At 52.1% G+C, this 19,649-nt stretch overlaps 8 protein-coding genes across 8 annotated transcripts; 3 read left to right on the top strand and 5 right to left on the bottom strand.

Moving 5' to 3' along the window:
• Nucleotides 1-150: 150 nt before the first annotated feature.
• POSPLADRAFT_1048095 (hypothetical protein) lies at nucleotides 151-1,054 on the bottom strand (the record flags this gene model as incomplete). The annotated part of the gene is made up of 4 exons (XM_024479436.1): nucleotides 151-489; nucleotides 551-750; nucleotides 809-940; nucleotides 1,009-1,054. The coding sequence occupies 4 exons, from the start codon at nucleotides 1,052-1,054 to the stop codon at nucleotides 151-153; spliced, it is 717 nt and encodes a 238-aa protein (XP_024337517.1).
• A 317-nt stretch (nucleotides 1,055-1,371) lies between these two features.
• Nucleotides 1,372-2,429, bottom strand: POSPLADRAFT_1075229 (hypothetical protein; the record flags this gene model as incomplete). Its single annotated transcript, XM_024482793.1, has 4 exons — nucleotides 1,372-1,857; nucleotides 1,911-2,157; nucleotides 2,252-2,297; nucleotides 2,369-2,429. The coding sequence occupies 4 exons, from the start codon at nucleotides 2,427-2,429 to the stop codon at nucleotides 1,516-1,518; spliced, it is 696 nt and encodes a 231-aa protein (XP_024337516.1). The 3' UTR covers nucleotides 1,372-1,515.
• A 2,156-nt stretch (nucleotides 2,430-4,585) lies between these two features.
• POSPLADRAFT_1148283 (hypothetical protein) lies at nucleotides 4,586-7,261 on the top strand (the record flags this gene model as incomplete). Its single annotated transcript, XM_024486157.1, has 10 exons — nucleotides 4,586-4,706; nucleotides 5,193-5,267; nucleotides 5,332-5,600; nucleotides 5,656-5,834; nucleotides 6,153-6,289; nucleotides 6,349-6,369; nucleotides 6,421-6,561; nucleotides 6,619-6,828; nucleotides 6,891-7,003; nucleotides 7,085-7,261. 10 exons carry the CDS (start codon nucleotides 4,586-4,588, stop codon nucleotides 7,259-7,261), a joined length of 1,443 nt encoding a protein of 480 aa, XP_024337515.1.
• Nucleotides 7,262-8,223: 962 nt separating this feature from the next.
• Nucleotides 8,224-9,090, top strand: POSPLADRAFT_1058891 (hypothetical protein; the record flags this gene model as incomplete). The annotated part of the gene is made up of 3 exons (XM_024481099.1): nucleotides 8,224-8,458; nucleotides 8,682-8,729; nucleotides 8,795-9,090. 3 exons carry the CDS (start codon nucleotides 8,224-8,226, stop codon nucleotides 9,088-9,090), a joined length of 579 nt encoding a protein of 192 aa, XP_024337514.1.
• Nucleotides 9,091-13,349: 4,259 nt separating this feature from the next.
• POSPLADRAFT_1058890 (hypothetical protein) lies at nucleotides 13,350-15,593 on the top strand (the record flags this gene model as incomplete). The annotated part of the gene is made up of 18 exons (XM_024481098.1): nucleotides 13,350-13,651; nucleotides 13,716-13,795; nucleotides 13,852-13,875; nucleotides 13,931-13,973; nucleotides 14,021-14,072; nucleotides 14,102-14,119; nucleotides 14,169-14,225; nucleotides 14,285-14,374; nucleotides 14,428-14,469; nucleotides 14,522-14,633; nucleotides 14,682-14,874; nucleotides 14,929-14,938; nucleotides 14,993-15,027; nucleotides 15,076-15,139; nucleotides 15,202-15,235; nucleotides 15,286-15,345; nucleotides 15,401-15,429; nucleotides 15,486-15,593. 18 exons carry the CDS (start codon nucleotides 13,350-13,352, stop codon nucleotides 15,591-15,593), a joined length of 1,353 nt encoding a protein of 450 aa, XP_024337513.1.
• Nucleotides 15,594-16,784: 1,191 nt separating this feature from the next.
• On the bottom strand, nucleotides 16,785-17,372 carry POSPLADRAFT_1148502 (hypothetical protein; the record flags this gene model as incomplete). The annotated part of the gene is made up of 3 exons (XM_024486189.1): nucleotides 16,785-17,057; nucleotides 17,115-17,275; nucleotides 17,336-17,372. 3 exons carry the CDS (start codon nucleotides 17,370-17,372, stop codon nucleotides 16,785-16,787), a joined length of 471 nt encoding a protein of 156 aa, XP_024337512.1.
• Nucleotides 17,373-17,733: 361 nt separating this feature from the next.
• On the bottom strand, nucleotides 17,734-18,191 carry POSPLADRAFT_1147619 (hypothetical protein; the record flags this gene model as incomplete). The annotated part of the gene is made up of 2 exons (XM_024486084.1): nucleotides 17,734-18,113; nucleotides 18,161-18,191. The coding sequence occupies 2 exons, from the start codon at nucleotides 18,189-18,191 to the stop codon at nucleotides 17,734-17,736; spliced, it is 411 nt and encodes a 136-aa protein (XP_024337511.1).
• A 992-nt stretch (nucleotides 18,192-19,183) lies between these two features.
• On the bottom strand, nucleotides 19,184-19,387 carry POSPLADRAFT_1058887 (hypothetical protein; the record flags this gene model as incomplete). Its single annotated transcript, XM_024481097.1, has 2 exons — nucleotides 19,184-19,276; nucleotides 19,331-19,387. The coding sequence occupies 2 exons, from the start codon at nucleotides 19,385-19,387 to the stop codon at nucleotides 19,184-19,186; spliced, it is 150 nt and encodes a 49-aa protein (XP_024337510.1).
• Nucleotides 19,388-19,649: the final 262 nt, after the last annotated feature.

The raw sequence follows: 19,649 nt of genomic DNA, 5'->3' as shown, positions 1-19,649 counted from the left end.
TGTAGCAGATACTATGATACGATGTTAACGGCTATGGTTCGGATGCGTACAAACAACATGTGGCAGATACACCTAGGCTGTATACAATCTATTCCGGGGACATCGATACTCAATTCAGGTAGATCTTCTATGTCTGCACTTGGTACCTGATCACGCGACCGAAGGCAGCACACACTCGCGGACGAAGTACTCGTGGAAGCGGTCATCCTTCGTCAGCTCGGGGTGGAACGTCGAGAGGAGATGGCGCCCCTGACGCAGAGCAACGATCGTGCGTGGGTCGCGCGGGTCTGTGTCGTCCTCGTCGAGCGGCACGAGCGTCTGCGTGCGCGGGAGGAGAGACGCTGATATGCGTGAGACGATCTGGATAGGCGGGTCGGACGGCGAGGGGTGCAGTGAAAGGATGACAGGGGCACGGATGAAGACGCCATGGAACGGCCGCTCGTGATCGCGCATGCCCTCGACCTCAAGGGGTGCCTCGAACGACTCTACCTGTGGGACCGCAGAATCAAGGTCACAACCTGCTGAGGGCCAGAGAAGAGCATGTACGCACTTGTGATCCCCAGCCGTTCCGCTGCACCGTCACCGAGATCCCGCCCAGTAGCTCCTGACCGCCCTTTTTCGCGCCCTCTATGGACTGCGCGAGTAATATCGCACCGGCGCAGGTCCCCCACACCGGCTTCACCCTCACGAACTCTCTTAGAGGCCCCAGCAAACCAGCAAGGCGCGCGAGCAGCGCAATGGTAGTCGATTCTAACGTGGCACACGAGCGATGGTAAGCCAGCGCCGAGGAGCTTTACAGAAGACTCACCTCCTCCGGGTATGATGAGAGCATCGCATTGCTGCAAGTCCTCCGGCGTACGTACAAGCACGACATGTAATCGTGTTCGCAGAGACAGCTTTTGAAGGATCGCCTGATGCTCTACGAACGCCCCCTGGAGAGCTGGGAGGATGGCACAATGAGCGGCGTGCCCTACCACCACATCATAACGAGGTAAAGTCAGCACGTACCAAGAATGCCTACAGTGACTGCTTCAGAACGCCTCGGTTGCGACATGGCCTCTGACAACGTCGGTGGTGGTCGATGAAAGCGAGTGGGTACTGGTCGTCGAGTCACTCTCAATAACGCCTCCCCGTATGGATCCGGGATGCTATTATAGTCGGGCTCGGGTCAACTTTGTACTGCATTGTGGACATTAGCAGAAAGGGTGTCGCCGTCGCCGTCGTTGAGAGCGCAGATATGGACATCGTCGCCTGTGTAGTCGTAAAGCATCGTCATGGTCGTTCGGCAGGAGGCCCCTAACCCCTCCTGCCGAGTCACTGACTTGTTCGAGGCCTCCAACCTAGGCTAGTCCGAGACATACTCAAGCAATAGAAGGTAACCAAGCATGAATTGATGGATGCTATATGTGTACACTTGTACGATACAAGGCCACGAACGACGCGATATTGTACATAACTGTGCGCAACGCTGTTATACGGGCGCTCACAGGCACTGGACGCAGCATTATGATTTCATCAACCTTGGGAATCATCGGCCTCCGGCTCGTCGTATTCTATGAAATCTTCCGGGACACCACCAGCTGCCTGAATCACCGGATCAACCGCCACGCGAAAGGACGTGAGGATAGCATCGCAGAGCTGGTCCCAAGGGACCAATTCGGCTTCGTGTGCGTCCACGTAGGAAATCATCGTATGGACATATACGGTTGCCTTTGCGAGGTCCTCCACCGAGCGATGAGGGCCCTTGATCTGCAACGCTGCCGAGAGCCATTGATCGGCAAGGCGCGCGTATACGACCAAAGCCGACCTTGCTCGTGCCAAGGGGGTGTCAGGCTCAGCAGATGCCATTTTGAGGTCCTGTTGCATAATTTGTTATCGTTCTGGGGCAGAGCACGGAGACGATGCCATACCTCCAAGCCGACTGAGTTGACATAGTGGAAGACAAATTGCATATTGCGCAAGAAGGCATCATAGTAGACCTTCGGCGTAGGATCGTCTCCAAGTAGCATTGAGACGATTCGTTCGTCCGCACAGAGTGCTGCTCTATTCATGTAGAGCTCAAAGATCGTCTCTGGCGGGGGATTCTTTAGGACTGGGAGGTCTTCACGCTCTTGTAGCCTCTGGGAGGTAGACGATAGTCCGAGAGAATGGTGTGTGCTGAAGTAAGAGACAGGTGGATAAGTAGGTACATGGGCTGATTCGCATTATCAGACAGATCGCCCTTGGATGCTCAGTCGTCGACGATGCGCACGTGGAGTGATACGTGGTGACCGAGAAGAACAAGACACCCATAATGCCTGTGAACATATGAGCGACTCAAGCGCGACTCTGGCTGATTCACAGTCAAATTAATAATGCAAAGACGTACCCGAGGTGCATGTCTTGTTACCAAACTCCTGTATGTGCCCGCGACACCGAAGCTCTTCCATAGAGCGACAGACATGCCAGTAGGGGCTTTTTAATGTAAAACTTCGCGAAGGTTTTGCAACGCTTGTGGGTTTATGTATATAGCGGTTGTGTCGTAGCAGCCTGATGAGGTAACCATCTGAGCGCTTGCACACCAAGCCAACGTCATGGCACGCTGAAGATCTCAGATCTTGAGCCTTAGCCACCAGCCACCACTATCAGTGACTCAAAGATATGTTTTTCATAGGGTTTGAGCTCATCAACCACAGAAATCATCCCGATGCTGTTTTCGGTTACCCATCAAACAATGCATAATCATTGCCGTAAGCTTTCACCCGAGCTTGAAGATACCAAAAGTCGGAAAACCTAGTCAGACCACTCGAGATCTGAAGACATGACGCTAGGAGATGCAGACAGCAGTATCCAACCCACGGTCTAGGCTATCAATCCGGATATTCTGAACAATTTTGTTGGCTGTGTGACTTGTCACTGCAGTCAAGTAGGTGGATTGCAGGCAATTCGGTCCATAACTTGTGAAGGTGCGTAGCTATTACACTGTGCGATTTCCTGATAGCCGTCATTAGCCCTTGGCGTTGATGACCATGAGGCTGCTGTGCTTCAATGATGGCTCACATGCCGAACGGCCTGTGTAATAGTGATTGCTGTTCTCATGTAAGCGATTCTTTTTACCTTGTTGATACGAGTCATGGTCTACAGTTGGCACGGAAACCTCTGTCGGCGGTGATGAAGCCTTGTCGCTTTCATCGCTGAGATTTCGCTCGTTCCATATGTTGGAACAATATGGCAGCAAACATTATCTCTACCAATGACATTCTCATCATTGGCGCCATTTGCTCCAAAGCTGTACAAAAGTCGTACGGGGCTGCTCAGGTAAGTGTACATTTTCAGGATATAAAATCACAACGGGACTGGTACCAGTGTATGTAGCCTTAGTACTATGTCCTCTATTCTTACATAAACACATGATAGGTCTATATGCCTCGGAACGCTAATCTCTGTACGTCTGCATCAATTGTGCTTACCGTATTCCGACGCTCATGACATCTTGCGTGCACAGTATTACGATAAGGGAAACAAGACACTCTTTGTTGAGGTATTGATCGCAAAAGGTGCATGACGTTAGGCGGTGAGCCGGCCGTCGCTCACAATACTGTTTCGCTGCATTATGAAAGCATGTGCGAAGTCGCTGCTCGCGAAGTAAAATAGGAGACTTCTATAGCCTCAAACTTGTACTGACACGTTGACTCGCATGCAGTAAGCCCCAGTAGTCCCAAGTATGTTCGAAACCGCACGGACGATGTTGAATTAGGGGTTCCGAACACTGAGACAATCAAATATAAACCGGAAACCGAATCTACCGAGTCTACTACGGTAATTGGTTATGCTACCAAGCTTGATTGTCTTGGTACTGCTGACATCCAAATCGCGGAGCCAAAGTCACAGACATAGCAGCTCCGTTAAAGACTCTGCGTGGCATCTCACCCTACAAGATCTGTGATAGCCTGACATTGCATCAACTGGTGTTTGGTGACCGAAGGATTTTGTTCATTTGCTAAGGCTAGCTACATGTGACAGCTGCCAACTTGGAAAATGTTTCAGTATTCAAACACGAATGATACCGGAAGTATAGGTTTGTAATTAGCGTAAAGCACTTCAAGTTGTAATATAGTAGTGAAGTCTTCTCTAACCTATCAATGTGCCAGCTGCCGGCAGTGGCAGGCCAAGTCCCGCCCATTGTCGTGGAGGGTTTGAAGATTAAATTGTTCTGTGGGGAGATATAGCACTACTCCCTGGCACAGAAAAGCCGAGTACTCCGCTGTTGATGGGTAGGAGGTACGACGCTTGCGCCGTGAAACACAATCAGGTCGACACGATCGAATATCGCGTCTGATGGTACACGATCATGTGACGGCGCGATAACGTTATTAAGGCCAACGCGGCATTAATTCGGTGGTTATCTTGCCGTAATTGTGTCATGTACCTGTCATGCACCCTCCCCGCCTCCGGAGCGCCGTTCATCGCCTACGTTGACTCTTACCCCCATCTTCGACAGCGTCGAGAGCGCTCTGGTGGCTGTGTGCGCTGTTCCGTACAATCTGCACGACGACCTTATTCTCCCTAGCACTCTGGCGGCACACCCGGAGCCCTATACCCAATCATGTCTGCAACGACCCATGCGCATGCGCATGCACATGCACCTGCCTTGTTCAGTCTTACGCGGATATCTAGCTTCCTAACGTGCCTGCTGGTCGCGCTGGCGTCTGGTACAAACTATGTGCGTGATTGCTTTAAGGGTGAACATCATTATCATTCAACTCGCGATGGCACTACCAGGTCTTTTCTGGTACGTTCAATCGTCTAGGATATCTATAGTCGCAGGACGGCGCTTTCTGCCACGCTGTCGTCTGAATTTGGAGTCGCTGTGGCTGGTCTTCTGGGTTCCTAAGGGGTACAGCCAATACGGTGTACACGAGCCGTTCCTTGACAGCGTCTTGTCATAGACATGGCGCAGCATAAATATATCAGTGAGCAAGAAGCTTGACTCTGGATCGATGAGACAAAGCTGTAGCAGATCTTTCGAGCGAGTGGGAACTCTAGAGTGTCGCAGTCGTCAGTTCTTGTGCGTTAGCCCGAGGATTCTACAGCTCACATCCATGTATCTGGAATGCATGTAGAAGCACTTATTAGTACATTTCACTGTTCCATACGTTCAATTAAACCGGGCCGAGGATGAACATCTACAACTGACTAACTGCATTGGACAGCATACGCTCCTCAACTTGGGTCGCGGCTTGGCCTATCACATACACAGTTGAATGTGATAGGATTATCTGGAAATAGTGCGTACTGCAGAGAATCTTCGACAAGGTCGCGCTGCTTAATCTGGGCTTCCTGTGTACATAGTCGGTGTGTACGGCTCAGCTCCGCTATGGGGCCGTATTGTCGACACCAGGGGCCCACGCATGCTCCTCATTATGGCATTCTGTACCTTGATCATAGGCTACTCTGGCATACGTCACTACTATGATAGAGGCCTCATTCAGGGTACCTCGACATTGAGCACTTTCGATATTAGTGTTCTAGTGTTGTTTGGCTTCCTCACCGGGATCGGTGGCAATGGGGGCCTGGCAGGTGCCATGAACTCCACTGCAAAGAGCTGGCCAGACCGGGCAGTGAGTGCATTCGCATCGGTCCTCAGTATCTCTTGTTTACTGGATCCTCCTGCAGCGAGCTACGGCAAATGGCATAGTTATTTCCGGGTTCGGTCTGTCAGCCTTTCTGTTTTCCACCATGGCTCATATATTCTTCCCTGGCAACACATCCGACTTCTTATTGGTGCTCGCCGTCGGCACCTCAATACCGATGCTGCTAGGTTTCTTCCTCGTCAGGCCCATACCACTGCAGCAGTCCGAAATAAGCCATGACCCAGAAAACGAGGCATTAGAAGAGGCATTCGACTCTCAGACCAGCGTGGGCGTCGCCTCTCCTTCTCTTTTCGTACGGGAGAACGATAGCCAAACACATCTCCTCTCGCCACATCCACCGCATGTTCACGCCGATGAGGAGGAGCTGGCCGATCCCCCGCTCCTCGAGGAAACAGTCCCCGCGATTCATGTGCACCATCCTTCGCGTACTACGGTTGTCTCTGACTACTTCGTGCCTTCTGTGGGAGAGTCCGTCGCACTGAGTCCCACGCGCAGCCACAGCCGGCACCGATCCCGCAGCACGTTCTCCGTGTCGCGTCAAAGCCTGCGTCATCCAGGCCCCGCGCACGCTCTAGGATATGGGGTACTGAACATTTCTGGACGTGCTCTATTCGCGAGCGCAGACTTCTGGCTGCTGTTCACAATCACTGCATTACGTGCGTGCTTCGGCTCCCTCGTCTTTCGTCCATCGGGAAACCTAATACTGCTTCCATAGTGAGCGGAACGGGACTGATGTGTACGTCAGTTGCAGATTACGTCTCCGTGAAGCTTATTCTCCCCATTGTAGATATAAATAACGTCGGCTCGATTTCTCAGGCACTGTTCGCAAAAGGCAACCCGAACTACGACGAAGGGAAGGCCGCGCAACTGCAAGCCTCACAGGTTTCCATCGTGAGCATCATGAACTGCTTGGGGCGCGTTAGCATTGGTCAGTGATCTGTCTCGTAGTGACTCTGGAAAATTCACCGAGATTCTATCTACTCAGGCATGCTCGCCGACTTTACTAAGAGCTTCCTCAAACTTCCGCGATCCTTCTGCCTACCCTTAATCGCGTGCATCTTCATCATCTCCCAGATAACGTGTTACTACGTTGAGGATGTCGGTGCCTTGTGGAAGGCCAGTGCGCTTTTGGGGGCAGCTTATGGTGCCATGTTCGGCCTGTTTCCTACCATCGTGATAGAATGGTTCGGACTACGTGCGTTCATTTCTACTCAATATTTTTGGCAGCAAGCTGATCGCTTTCACACCCTCGTACAGCGCACTTCTCGGAAAATTGGGGGTTCGTCTCGCTGTCGCCCATGATTGGAAGCAACATCTTTTCCATCGCATTCGGCCGGAACCTCGACGCTCACGCGCCGCCTTCATCTCCGGTGGCAAACGTGACTTCGCTCCCAGAGACTGCGCATTTCGTTCAGCTCCTGCAACGCGCTGGCTTACCTTCGACGTCACAGTGTTTGGAGGGTCGCACGTGCTATGCTGACAGCCTAAAGCTAACGATCGCCGCGTGTTGTGTTGCTCTCGGGCTTGCCGTCTATTCCGGCTGGCGAGACCGCAGACGGCAGATGAGAATAGCTCTCAAAGGGGCCGAGATCGCCCCCGAGGTGGTGTGGGAGGTGGCGGAAGAATAGACGGTAGAAGATGTATGTCCGTGTGTGTATTAGGATTAGAAGGAGTATGTTAGACAGGTCTCCGTAGGAGAGACAACGAGACGAGCTGTGCACGGCACGGCACGAAAACTGTGTTGGAGGAAATGTTTGGCCGCCAGGGTGACCTGCACGGCGCAGGTCCCATGGGCGAATTATGGCGTTGACTGCGAGTGTCCTCACTCCTCTTCTGATCGATTCAACTGTTGGCATAGATTTGGAGACTGAAGATCTTCGGCGTTGCGCTGCATGTGCAACCGTGCATGTGATCCACCCGCACCAGAGACAATCAAATATCAATGAGCTCCGGTCATCGATGTTTCATCGTGGATTACAGTTCTGCGAAGTGTCATTTCGGGATTATTCAGTGTTAATTCTTTGCGGCGATTTCTACGGTCAATAAGTTCCATTATAAGCGGAGCTATAGCTCCCATTAGCAGCTGGTTCCCTACCGTTGGATCTATTGAAGTGCGTTGGAATCACGATTCATATTGGTGAATTGTGGCTGTGACGATGTCCCGCCAGGCCCATCAGGGCTGTGGCCCAAATTGTGTATTTCAAACCCCGCATCAACCCCGCTCCTATAGTTCTGACGATATGGAGACAGCTAAAACAATATAGCCATGTATGCAGAGTTTGCACAAGCGAGATTGTGACCGAGATTTGTTGCCACCGACTGCAGTGCTGCAACGGGATCTATATCCAGCCCATTGCTTCTGATTTCAATCCTATTTCCAAAACTGGCCGGAATTGATTGATTCCGAGAGCAGTGCACTAGGCTATCCGTGCCCAAATCCTATTTTTATCCCCTCATTGCGATTGTGACCAGCGTCACTGTCAACGCTCGTGAGGAGTTTGCGTTGAACGCCGTCTTTGTTTGGTCTTCACCGTTACATCCCAGTTGATAGGCTCAATCTATTGGAGGGATGGTAAGTGTAACGGAAGAAATGGTCGTCATAGATTCAAATCCGCTCGCTGTCCCGGTGAATGACGCTTGGCGAGAGCTACTTCAGACCCCAGCCGGTATCCAAGACGAGGATGAGCTTAAGCAACGCATTGTGTGGGCCCAGGCGGACGCCTGTTATGAGGTACAACGTCATCTCACGAGCCGGATAGCCAGCTCACGGCAACTGACGCGCAGGTCTACCCAGACGCATTTAGCCTCAAGTGCGCGTTCACATAGTGCGTATCATGTGACAACGTCCGATGATCCTCTCAGTCTGACAGTGAGAGAACCGGGTTCATAATAGGCTCAAAATATCTCGTCAGCCAACACACAATTAGCTACGCCAGATAAGGAGAGAACGCGAAGCACCCATATTTCGCAATGTTGGCTGTTGTTGTGGCTATCATGAATCGCCGACCAGTTAGTAGTGCGGACCGCGGTACTGACCACATCTATTAGTCGACAATGACGTCCGCGAAGCTGTCGTGGACGGATTCCCTCTGCATGGTGTAGCTTCCAGCGGGCTTGTCTATCGTACGGACGGTCTGATCTGGCCGCATCGGCTATGACAGAATTTTGGGAGCTGCGCCATCTCTTCTTCAAGTCTACGCCAGACACATCCGCAGTGTCGTTCATCCCCAGCGACACTTTCGACGAGATATTCTGCAAGGCAGCCCCGCCGGGATACTTATCGTCTGAGGGACTCGCACCTAACCTTTCCACTCTGACAGCCCTAACCCCCCCCCCCCCTCTCAGACAAGTCCCCGTCTTCCGTGCCACCTCATTCTTCCGCCTTTTCGACGAAGAGGCGCAGCTGCGGCTTGCTCGCGCTCTCGCGGGGGTGCTTCGTCTGTATCAGGGTCCGTGATATTCGTCTCACACGCCAGGCAACCGGAGTAACGGCTGCACACTATGCAGGGACAGACAAGCTCGGTGAACATGCGTGGATTCTGTCACTCGCCTGAGAGCTGGAGGAAGCTATGTAACGGGCAGGTTTTCCGAAAAGGAGTTGTGAAGGTCGAGGCAGAGCAGTAGGTGGTGGAGAGGCGCGACGCTGGCGTTGCACTAGACGGTAGAAGTAAATGGTGTAATAAGTGGGGTAGGAAGCATATGCACGCGGCCAAATGGTCAGCGAATCGATTAAATCTAATCAATCAAGGACACGAGAATGTTAGCACTTGTTTCACCACACAAAGGCACATAGGCTGTAGCGACGTCGGCAGATGGCCGTTTGGAGTCTCATGGAGAAAACTATGTTCATGACGAACTGCAAACGCTCTGGGGCGACAGCCTGGACTAACGGTGCCGGAACGCCACTCTCGAGAAATATCTCGAGCGTTTTCTCAGACTCACATAGCAGCTCAGCTCCCACACGGAGTTAAGGTGCTACAAGGCGACTAATGCCCTTGCGTTCTGTATCGGACAAGGTATATTTGGGACACTGCAGTCAACAATACTGACTCTTCTCGTGAGAGAAGACACATCGTGAAACTACCGAGTACACCGGTGGCGCTGATTATACGAGAACTGTACTCAGGAAAGCTCACGAGTGCATAGTCACTGTACGATCGACTGGGTATCGACTGCCGCGACCGTCGAATCTACCATAATAATAATAGTGCCATATGCATTTGTCTTCCACGTACACAACATCCCTCCCACATTACGACCTGAGATCAAGACCATTGATCCGAGATCGAGCTATTCCAACATATGTTTGCATGACCATTGGTCGGTACTTTGTCGAGTCTTGACTTCGTGCGGCACACGGGCGGTTCGCGGGCGGCATCCATGGCGCTCAGGGACGATAATTATGGCCTCCCCCCTCCCCCGGCCTAGAGAGTGCAGCATTTCCCGACGTCTGGCTTACAAATAGTCCATGCGTGGCGGTTGCACTGGCGCAGCTTGTCTGAAATATTTTAGCAGCGCGCGTTGTCCGGGCCGACCGCGTCTCAGTCAAAATGCTATATGCCCCGTCAGTCATCCAGAAACCTGAAATCTAGATTGATGGAGGTTTGGGTTACTGACATATTCCAATTGGTTGCGTCTTGAACGATTTATGCGACTGTAGAAGACACAACTCAAATTATCTAGAATGTGACATTGGGTCCGGAATTCCGAAGAATATTTTCAGTAATCGTCTGTATGTTTCAGTAGCAGAAGCAAAAATCTGAGATACTGCATTTACTGCTCCTTGAATAGCGCGGTGACTGAATGAGATCAAACGACAGATCCGAGATCCAGGAATCTAATCACGTGACGCGTAGGTATTGAGCCTCGGACACAACTTCCAAGTCGCACGCGTTTGCGTTGGAACTTGTCACAACATGTCTCAATCAGTGTCAACAATCCCCCCTCTTGAATTGTGCACAGCACTCGCGTGAAGACAGTCATCCTTCTGTTTCCCTACTCACTACATTCTGTATTCGTGTAATCAGGCTGCTCAGTCATGAGAAGACAATACTATTGAAAATTAGATGGTGAGAGCGTTTTGCTTGCGTAACTGCGAGACAGATGTCGCTGTCGCAGGCTTACAATGGAAGCATCTCGTAAATAAGACGGCGCGCTATTCCACATGACGGAGAGCTTCGGGCCGCCCTCATTGCGACATGCTGCGGATACAGAACCCAATGTGTGAACATGCGGGTACGTAAATTTGTTATTTGTTTGCACGAGATTCGAATCCATGATGAACACACGAGCTCTGGAACTCGTTAATGACAAGTCGGGGTGTAGGTTCTGACATCGGCGTATCTCCAAAAGCCCCAGATCGCAGCAGAGGGTGATGAATCTGAAGGCACGAGTCACGTACAGATGCGCATGTATCATTATGTGCACAAGGCAAGTGGTATCCACGCTATCGCAGTTTGTGTCGTGACATCTGGTCCTATTAAGCAGTCACTATCTCCGCCTCTTTAAGTGTACACCGATGCCGAACGAACAAGTCCTCGAATAAGTTAAGGTAATTCCTCCAGATGTGCTCCAGGGTGGAGACTGATTCTGCCAATCGATGTGCGTTCTACACCTTCCCATGAGCGCCGGGTCACATGCCTTATAATTGGCCGGTCGCAGACTCTACTTTCCCTTGTACGAGTATCGCCATTCCGCGAGGTTAGACACGAGGCGTTGTACAGGAGTCTAATTTGGAAGATCACCGCCCATTTCCCAGGTACGTAAATTGATGTGGTAATTGTTCATCGTCTTTCCTCTTCACAAGGCTGAGCATCTGTGGTTATTTTTAGATAGTGCTTGCCGAACGATTCATGTTCCGTAGAGAGCAGCGATCCTGTTTTCCCTGGGTTTCCCAGTCGGATCGGCTCCGGCGAACATACGCTCTCGTGATATGTGCGCCCGGTTAGAAAGTTACATATGTACACCGAAGATGCCGTCGACGTCGAAGCTCAAGTTCGCTTCTCTTCGTGAGCTTTCTTTCCGTCGGCATTGTTAACGGCACTATGATAATTCACCCGATTTATGCACGCGGAAGATGCTAATCTTAGTGGGTCCGCCACGACGGCCATAGGTGTTCTGATAGTGTGTATGAGGCCGCAATTACGAGTCTCACAGTGTACCAGCAGCACGAATTCTAGACCACAAGACTTAACAGGGTCCGCGTGTCACGAACATCCTACGCCGTGCTCAGGCATAAGCTGCGGTGCCGAGACAAGTTCCGAACACCAGGTAGACAAGCTGCCCCTATGATCCTACCACGAGTGTAAGGCACTGACACTAGTATGCAGAGACACAACAACGCCATACGTGTCGACTGTCGACCGCTTCACCTGACCTTTCACAGAAGTCACTGTGTCACCGCGTTTATGACTAGTCTATGTCCGGTATACCCATGGTGCCCGGTAGCGTGGAATTCCGAAGTTGCTGCACGCGTCCCATTGTGACGGTGTTTCGGGATCGTGTTGGACTCGCTCTTGTGATCCATCCTCTGACGCCAGTCAACCAGCTCTCGCCAGTGGTAGCTACGATGTCCGACCTTCGGTCTGAAGTCACGCGCACCCGCTGATCAAGATAAAACTTGTTCATTCGGCGAAGTCTAAATCGCCATCTGAAGGAACGGTGGTAGACGCGACATGTTTCAAACTGCCAGAGACCCGCTGCATTTCTGGCTTTACCAAAGTAACGATGTCGCTGCGCAGAAGCGGAAACTATAGTACGGCCGATATATCGTCAGTCGAATGTGTACTGACATATTCTGTCTCAGAATGCTGTCATCCCTTGAAATAGCAGTTTCAAATTTGGGGGTTAAAGTTCTTCGCTCGACGCGTATTTCCTACAGATCCTTTATTGGAGTGGTGGAGCACTTGAGGCTGTTCCGCTCATTGTGGACCTCGGCCCGCCTTCCAGTATCCGTAATACAGAATCGGAAGGGCGGATGACCCTGGCATCCTCGCATGTCCGGGCTGCGTGACCGAATAATCGAACGAAACAAGAATGCAGTACGGATCACCAAGTACGGCAGTGCGTTTGGCTGAAGAAGCATGGGTTATTTTTAGCTCAGCTTCGCGGTCACCATCGGACTATTCAGACTCACCACGATGCTCTACCCGCCGGACATTGGGTTTACCATGACCAGAATGCAGCGCGTGGAGCACCTCATCAGTCTTCGCGACTGGGAGCACCGAGCCCGTCCCGCCGCTATGCTCGCTTCTGCGGCCAGGTACAAGTCTGCTGTCTTGTTTTGGGAGAGAGGGCACATATTTCCGGCAGTTCGGTGTTTGATCTAGGTCCAGGGAGATCATTAACTCCATGACTGTCACCTGCGGCCTAGGTACGCCACTCGCGAGCTACCTCGCCAAATGACACGCCTCAGGTATGCGAAATACCCACCAAATAGCACCCCGAATTACATTTGCACTGGTGCGTGAAACGTGCTATCGAAACTTACCAAAACGGCACACCCTGAGATGCTTCCGGTCAGGTCCGGAAGGGCAATTGGCCACCCTCTACCAGGCTACCACAAGAATGCAGCACAACGGTTGGCACGTTGATACGCCCTGAGACGTGACTGTGTCACTCTACTTTGGTTGCTGGCCGGAGCATCACACGGTGTGTGTATAAAAGCTGGGAGGTAGGACAGCAGAAAGACAGGCGTCGTCTGCTCACCTCCTGAACATGGTCGGCCTACTTCCCTCTCTCGTGCTCTGTGCAATCCTCTTGTGTTCACCGGGCCTTGCTGCACCGACTAGCGGCGCATCTACAGCAAGCCATGCGTCCTCGGCCGCAGAACCCAGCGAGACCGTCCCCCTCGCCAGCGATAACCCGAATGGCGTCCTGTGGAGTGCCTCTGAGACCAACGGCGACCCGCAGCCCATTCGCGGCTCCTTGGGAAGCACGATCATGGCAGAACAGAATGTCGAGCTCCAGAGGCAGAACCCTGACCTTCTCGCACCGCCGACCACCGATCACGGCACAATGTCAGTGCATATTTAGTAATTCGTCACTGCGCCGCCACTGACATGACTATGTGGCCCCTTGCAGTGAGGCCGGAAACGTCAAATGGCCTTTCAGCTTAAGCCCTAACCGATTGCAGACCGGGGGTTGGGCCCGTCAACAGAACAGTATGTGTCCGATCGTAGTGGAATGTACCTGATACGATCTGATGCCGCACCTGTAGTCCATCAGTTACCCATCGCCACCTGTATGTTTAAGGTTGACAAATGGTGTCCCAGATATACTCACGAAACGCGTTGTAGCCATGGCAGGTGTCGACATGCGCCTCGAAGCGGGTGCTATCCGGTATGTTTTTTGACTTCGGACTCGGCGGCCCGCTCACGGAGTCATAGTGAGCTGCACTGGCACAAGACCTCAGAGGCAAGTGACTTTGACATTTCCAATGTAGCGCTCCACTGAAGTGAACTCTATAGTGGGCATATGTCCTTAGCGTAAGTCTATCGGATGGTCCGGCCATATAACGACCTAACGAGACCGTAGGGCTACATGCAAGTGACCGCCGTCGACCAGGACGGCAGAAACTATCTAGGCACAGTGGTAAGCACTGGCGACTAGCTTCGATCGATGCCCTGGTGTACGTACATATGCGTGTACAGGGCCCAGGTGATCTATGGTATTTCCCACCTGGCGTGCCACACAGTCTCCAGGCGACCGCTCAGAACCCTGATGGCGCAGAGTTCCTTCTGGTAGGTCATCATTGCTTCCGCAGGCGCCTTTGATCCTAAGCGCTCCCGGTCAGGTCTTCGATAATGGCGCATTTAGTGACGATTCTACGTTCCTGGTGAGCTCATTACATCCGAAGATGACATTTGCGCAGTCTGACGGCAGTGCAGTTGACGGATTGGTTGGCCCATACACCTAAGGAGGTTATCGCAAAGAACTTCGGGACCGCCATATCTGCTTGGAACAACATCCCCGGAGAACAACTTTATATTTTCCCTGGTCGTACGTCACATGTGTCCTGTGTGTGATTTCATACCGACTGTGTCGCAGAGGACCCTTCACCAGACGCGCAAGCAGTCGAGGACCCTCAGGGCCAAGTCCCAAATCCCTTTACTTACAAGATGTCTCAGATGACGCCGCGTCAACTCCCTGGCGGAACTGTGAAGGTCGTGGATTCTAGGAATTTCACTGTATCAACCACTATTGCTGTCGCTGAGGTGACGGTCGAACCCGGAGGAATGAGGTGCGCGATTGATTTGTCCTTGTCTTCGAAAAGACGCGCTGATAGCACTGCCAGGGAGCTTCACGTAAGTTTTCGTGTGCGCGCTGCCTAGCGCTCCGCTTGACATCGGTCCCGACAGTGGCACCCCACTCAGGATGAATGGACTTACTATATGTGAGTTCCGCGTAAAATGGGATCCAGCTGTCAGCTTATAAAGTTTAGCTCTGGCTATGCGCGCGTCACCGAATTTGCTTCTAGCACCGTTGCGCAAACCTTCGACTTTCAGGTGAGCACACGCATATGTCATGAGCGAGACACTGTCTAATCAATCAATCGATATGATCGTAGGCTGGCGACATCGGATTTGTCCCCGCTGCATACGGTAGGCTTCTTGATACACCGTTGCGCGCGACATCTGACGCCTCTGATTAGGTCACTATGTCGAGAACACTGGCAACGAGACACTACACTACCTCGAGATCTTTAACACTGGTACGTCGTGTAGAAATGCTTGGGAATATGCACATTCTAAGACGTGCATACGCAGACATATTCCAGGATGTCAGCCTTCAGCAGGTAAGCTGTTTGGTGAAAGGTGCCGGGGGATCTATTCTAACAGCGTGCATTGGCAGTGGTTGGCCTTGACCCCCGCTGTGCTTGTGCAGGAGCACTTGCATCTCTCCAACGAGGTCATCGCGAGCTTCAAGAAGACGAAACAGTTTGTAGTTGGGCCTAACTAACTCTAGTGCTCTCGGACTTAGGCATATGGTTGTCAAACAATAGTAGGCTGGAGGGCGTTGCAAGAGACTATACAATTTATCTATCACGATCACTTAACGCTTTCTGTTTCGTATGTTGTAGTGGCCGACCTATTCTTTCCCCTTCGTTCGCTTGCATATTCCGCATGTACCGTATCTGGAATTGAGCATGATCTTTGTGATTCGAAATGTGTGTCCACGGTCCGAGATCGCAAAAGTTCAATCCGATTATCATGCATCTTAGTTACTTGTAGTACTAGGTTCTAGGCCCGCCTGTAGCTAAACCGATTGCTGTGCAAGAGGGGGATGAAGGCCTAGCAGTCAAACGGATACTCGGAGTGATTCGCCTAGGTCCGTTTCAAGCATGCATAACGAGTAAGATAACGCGTATCATACGTAGTGTAACGATTTTGCAAACGAAATAGCATACAATACCTTAACGACACATTCGCCGGGCGATAAGAGAATACATATAACATACCGGCTCTATGAGAGGGGGTGCGCGTTGTCAACAGCTGCATGATGATCAGGTATACACTACTGAATATGTCCTTGGCTGTCCGTATCCCCACCATCTACACGGCCCCCGCTCACCGAGCATACGGGTGGTAATTGTGTTGCCCGCGCTGCCCCGCGCGCTGGGGACCGACACCTGCCGCGCCTGCACCCCCAGATGCACCTCTCGGACCACGAGGGACGTTCGGGCCAGGGCCCATCCCACCGCCTTGCATCATCGCAGGCGCTGTAGGAGCTCCGATTGGTGCACCGCGGCCCATGGCCATTCCGGGCGCGCCGCCCATGCCCATGCCGCCCATGCCAGGACCTCCACGACCCATGCCCATGCCCATTCCCGGGCTCCCTCCCATACCCATGCCGCCCATCATGCTTGCGTTCATCATAGGATTCATGCCCATCTGTTGCATCATGCGGGTGTAGAGCGACGCGAGCGCTTGCGGGTCGAAGGGCGCGCTCGTCGAACCCGCGGCGACTGATGGCCCGGCAGCGAAATTCCCACTCTGGCCATTGTACGCGCTACCACCACCACCACCACCACCACCACCACTACCCCGGCTGTATGCCGCACCGCCCTCGGCGAAGTTCTCCCGCTGCGAGCGAGGTTGAGCCAGTTTGACGTCAATCTAGATTCCAGACATAGTGAGCAACGACGGTAACTCAGGGAAACAACGTGCGCACCAGCTTGCCATCGATTTCGAGGTTTCCGAAACCCAGAAGCGGTTCGACGTTTACATTCTCGAACGAGACGAACCCGAAGCCTTTGCTGCGTCCGGTCTCTCGGTCCAACATAACCGTCGCGTCGACAACCTTGCCGTATTGGGAGAAATACTCCCGCATAGACTCCGAGGTCACGCTTCCCGCGAGGCCTCCAATGAACAGCTTAGTCGCTCGTTGATGTTCCTGGCGGGGGATGGCGCGCTTGGGGTCTATCTGTACAATAATAGCTCAGTGATGGGGTCGAACGGTTTATGATGCGCTATTACGTACAATCTTGCCGTCGAGGAAATGCTCGCGAACCATCACTGAATTGACTGACGCTGGCTCCTCAAAGGTCAAGAACGCAAAGCATCTGGAACGGCCTGCAGCATCGCGCATAATTGTGCATGCCTCGACCTTTCCGAACTGTGAAAAGTATTTGCGAAGGCCCTCTGGTACGACATAATTTAGCGCTACAGGTCTCCATAAATAGACTATGAACATGTATGCACCATCTGTGGTATCCCAGTTGAGTCCACCAATAAACATTTTGCTATGTAAGACGACGTTGTCGGCAGCGCAGCGATTGGGCGAAGGCGGGAATCGCATCGAGCAAGTAGATATGGCAAAACATTGATATTAGCATCGGTAGCCTAGGACAGAGCAGTCATGCAGAGAGATGGACGACTCTACTGTGCGTGACTGTAGCGAAGCGGTGCTAGCCTAGCTTAGACCTAGGAACCGAGTTGTGCTAGAGCTAGTCGTAGGCGACGACGGCTGACTACCGCAGGGGCAATGCTACAGAAGCGACCTTGTCCCTTCATCCTAGCGTTGACCACCAGCCCAGAATCCAGTCATGGTGCACAGCAAGCGTCCTGCAAGGGATTAGTGGCAGATCAGAACAAGTCACTCACCCTTCTTCCTTCATTTCCGAAGGCCGTACTGGACGGTCCGCAGACCCACCAGGACTGTAGTCTTGTCGAGGCGGAGGCACCTCCCGATAATCAGAGTCTTGACGTTCCTGATATGTCGGTATTTGCTGTGTTGGAGGTGACGTGTATGCGGAGATAGTTGAATGTGTATGATCTGTATGGGAGGGGATTGGCTGAGGTTTGGTGTCCGTTGGAGATACAGAGTTAATCGCTGCAGGTGGTGTTGACTCAGAAACGGGTTTTATCTGTTTAATAGGCTCTTCCGCCGCTCGCAACTGCTCTTGCGACCGCGGCTGCCCTGCCTCTTCTGGGTGCTCCGTCGGCACCGCATACTCGTTCTCGTCGTTGCCATAGAGGTCTGGGCAGAGTTGAGTACTCGCAGAATGATAAAAATTGGCCACAGACCTCCATACAAGTCCGCGTCGAGGTCAGACATGGTGGTCGAGAAGAAAACTACTCACAGCCCCGGCCGCGGTCACGTCAGTATGCGACAGGCTCGTTCCCAGTCGCTCAATTCTCGTTTATAGACTGATGACTCAGCAGCATCTGGATGCCATATATAGCAGCGTCGGAGTGCGAAGAACTGCGTAACTGATAATTAGACTTGCGGTACTATGACAGATGAACTTGAACACAACCATGTAGAGTTGTACCAATGCAAGTATTATAAACGTACAAGAGAAAACTATGGTGGCGGGAGAGCCGAAGAACAAGTAGTCGTGCACTACAGCAACCTGGTATAGCAAGAGGTACTTGTCTTTAAAAGTCACAATAGGGCAGGTTGTTCTAACGGACGGATGGTCTTGTATATGCGTGGTTTGTATATTATTCATTGAAAGGATCTAACTCACTCATGGAAGGTCTGTTAAGATCAGGTCGACGGGAAGGGAAGTGGTGTTACCCGATATGGAAAATGTACTTTGCTCCATCTGCAGTCGACATTTGGTTGCGCAAACCTGACCATGACGTCAGGTTCACACCACAGATTAAAGCAAATCTTCGCATAAAGGACTAGGGAGGTTGGGGATCCATATTCACCCATCTCTCCCCCGACTGTTTCGTAACCTCTCGGAATCCAGCGACACGATTTTGATAGAACTGGACACTAACTACCCATTCACTGTCAACCCTTCAGTCCGTGAGCACTCCGGTGATAGAAGATGGTTAAGAGGCTCGAAAAGTCCCTGTATGCGCCGGTTCATCATGTAAATGGTAATTAATGCGCATCGTTGTACGATTGAAAACGCTTGACGACCACATCGAATGAAGCGGGCATAAGTAGGCTTTCACGAGGGGGAACCCACATACATGCAGTCCGCGCTATGCTACACGCTGATGAAGCTTGTTCGCCAATTTTAATGCGGAGACTAGATAGGCGCCTGATGTAAGCGAGTCGAATTGCAGACGAGTGAATCGTCGGCGACGACCTCAAACGTCCTTGCCCTCGAACGTCCATGATATCGAGTCCTCGACGGCCATCGACATCGTCCACGAGGCGTGCTGTCGCTCGCGGTTTAGTTCCTGGACCACACGTACGTCTACCTGTTCATGCTCTTGTGCTCTACAGCAGCTTACATCATCCTGCCCCTTGTCTGTAGATTCCGCGACGCTTTGGCCATCCGGCGTAGACATGCCCTGCGTCGAATGCTGCGAGCGGGGCAGGATGAGTCGTGCAATGAGGCGCCGATAAGGCACAAATACAGGCCAAACACCGCCACAGATCACAAACAACGCCAAACAGCCTGCTCCCTTTCGCCCCTTGACTGAATCTGGTTGGTCACTGCGCAACTCGACGCGTTCCGTGTCTTGCTCGTTCTGCTCGCCATTCTTCTCGGACAAGCTACCCCTGTGCTACTCCGATATTCGTCACTGACTAGGGGGAGAGTTGTCTTGC

This window comes from Postia placenta, assembly GCF_002117355.1.
Source record: "Postia placenta MAD-698-R-SB12 unplaced genomic scaffold POSPLAscaffold_10, whole genome shotgun sequence".
Classification (NCBI taxonomy): Eukaryota; Fungi; Basidiomycota; class Agaricomycetes; order Polyporales; family Adustoporiaceae; genus Rhodonia; species Rhodonia placenta.
Note: the sequence above shows the minus strand (reverse complement) of the source record. Positions and strands in the feature narration are given on the sequence as shown.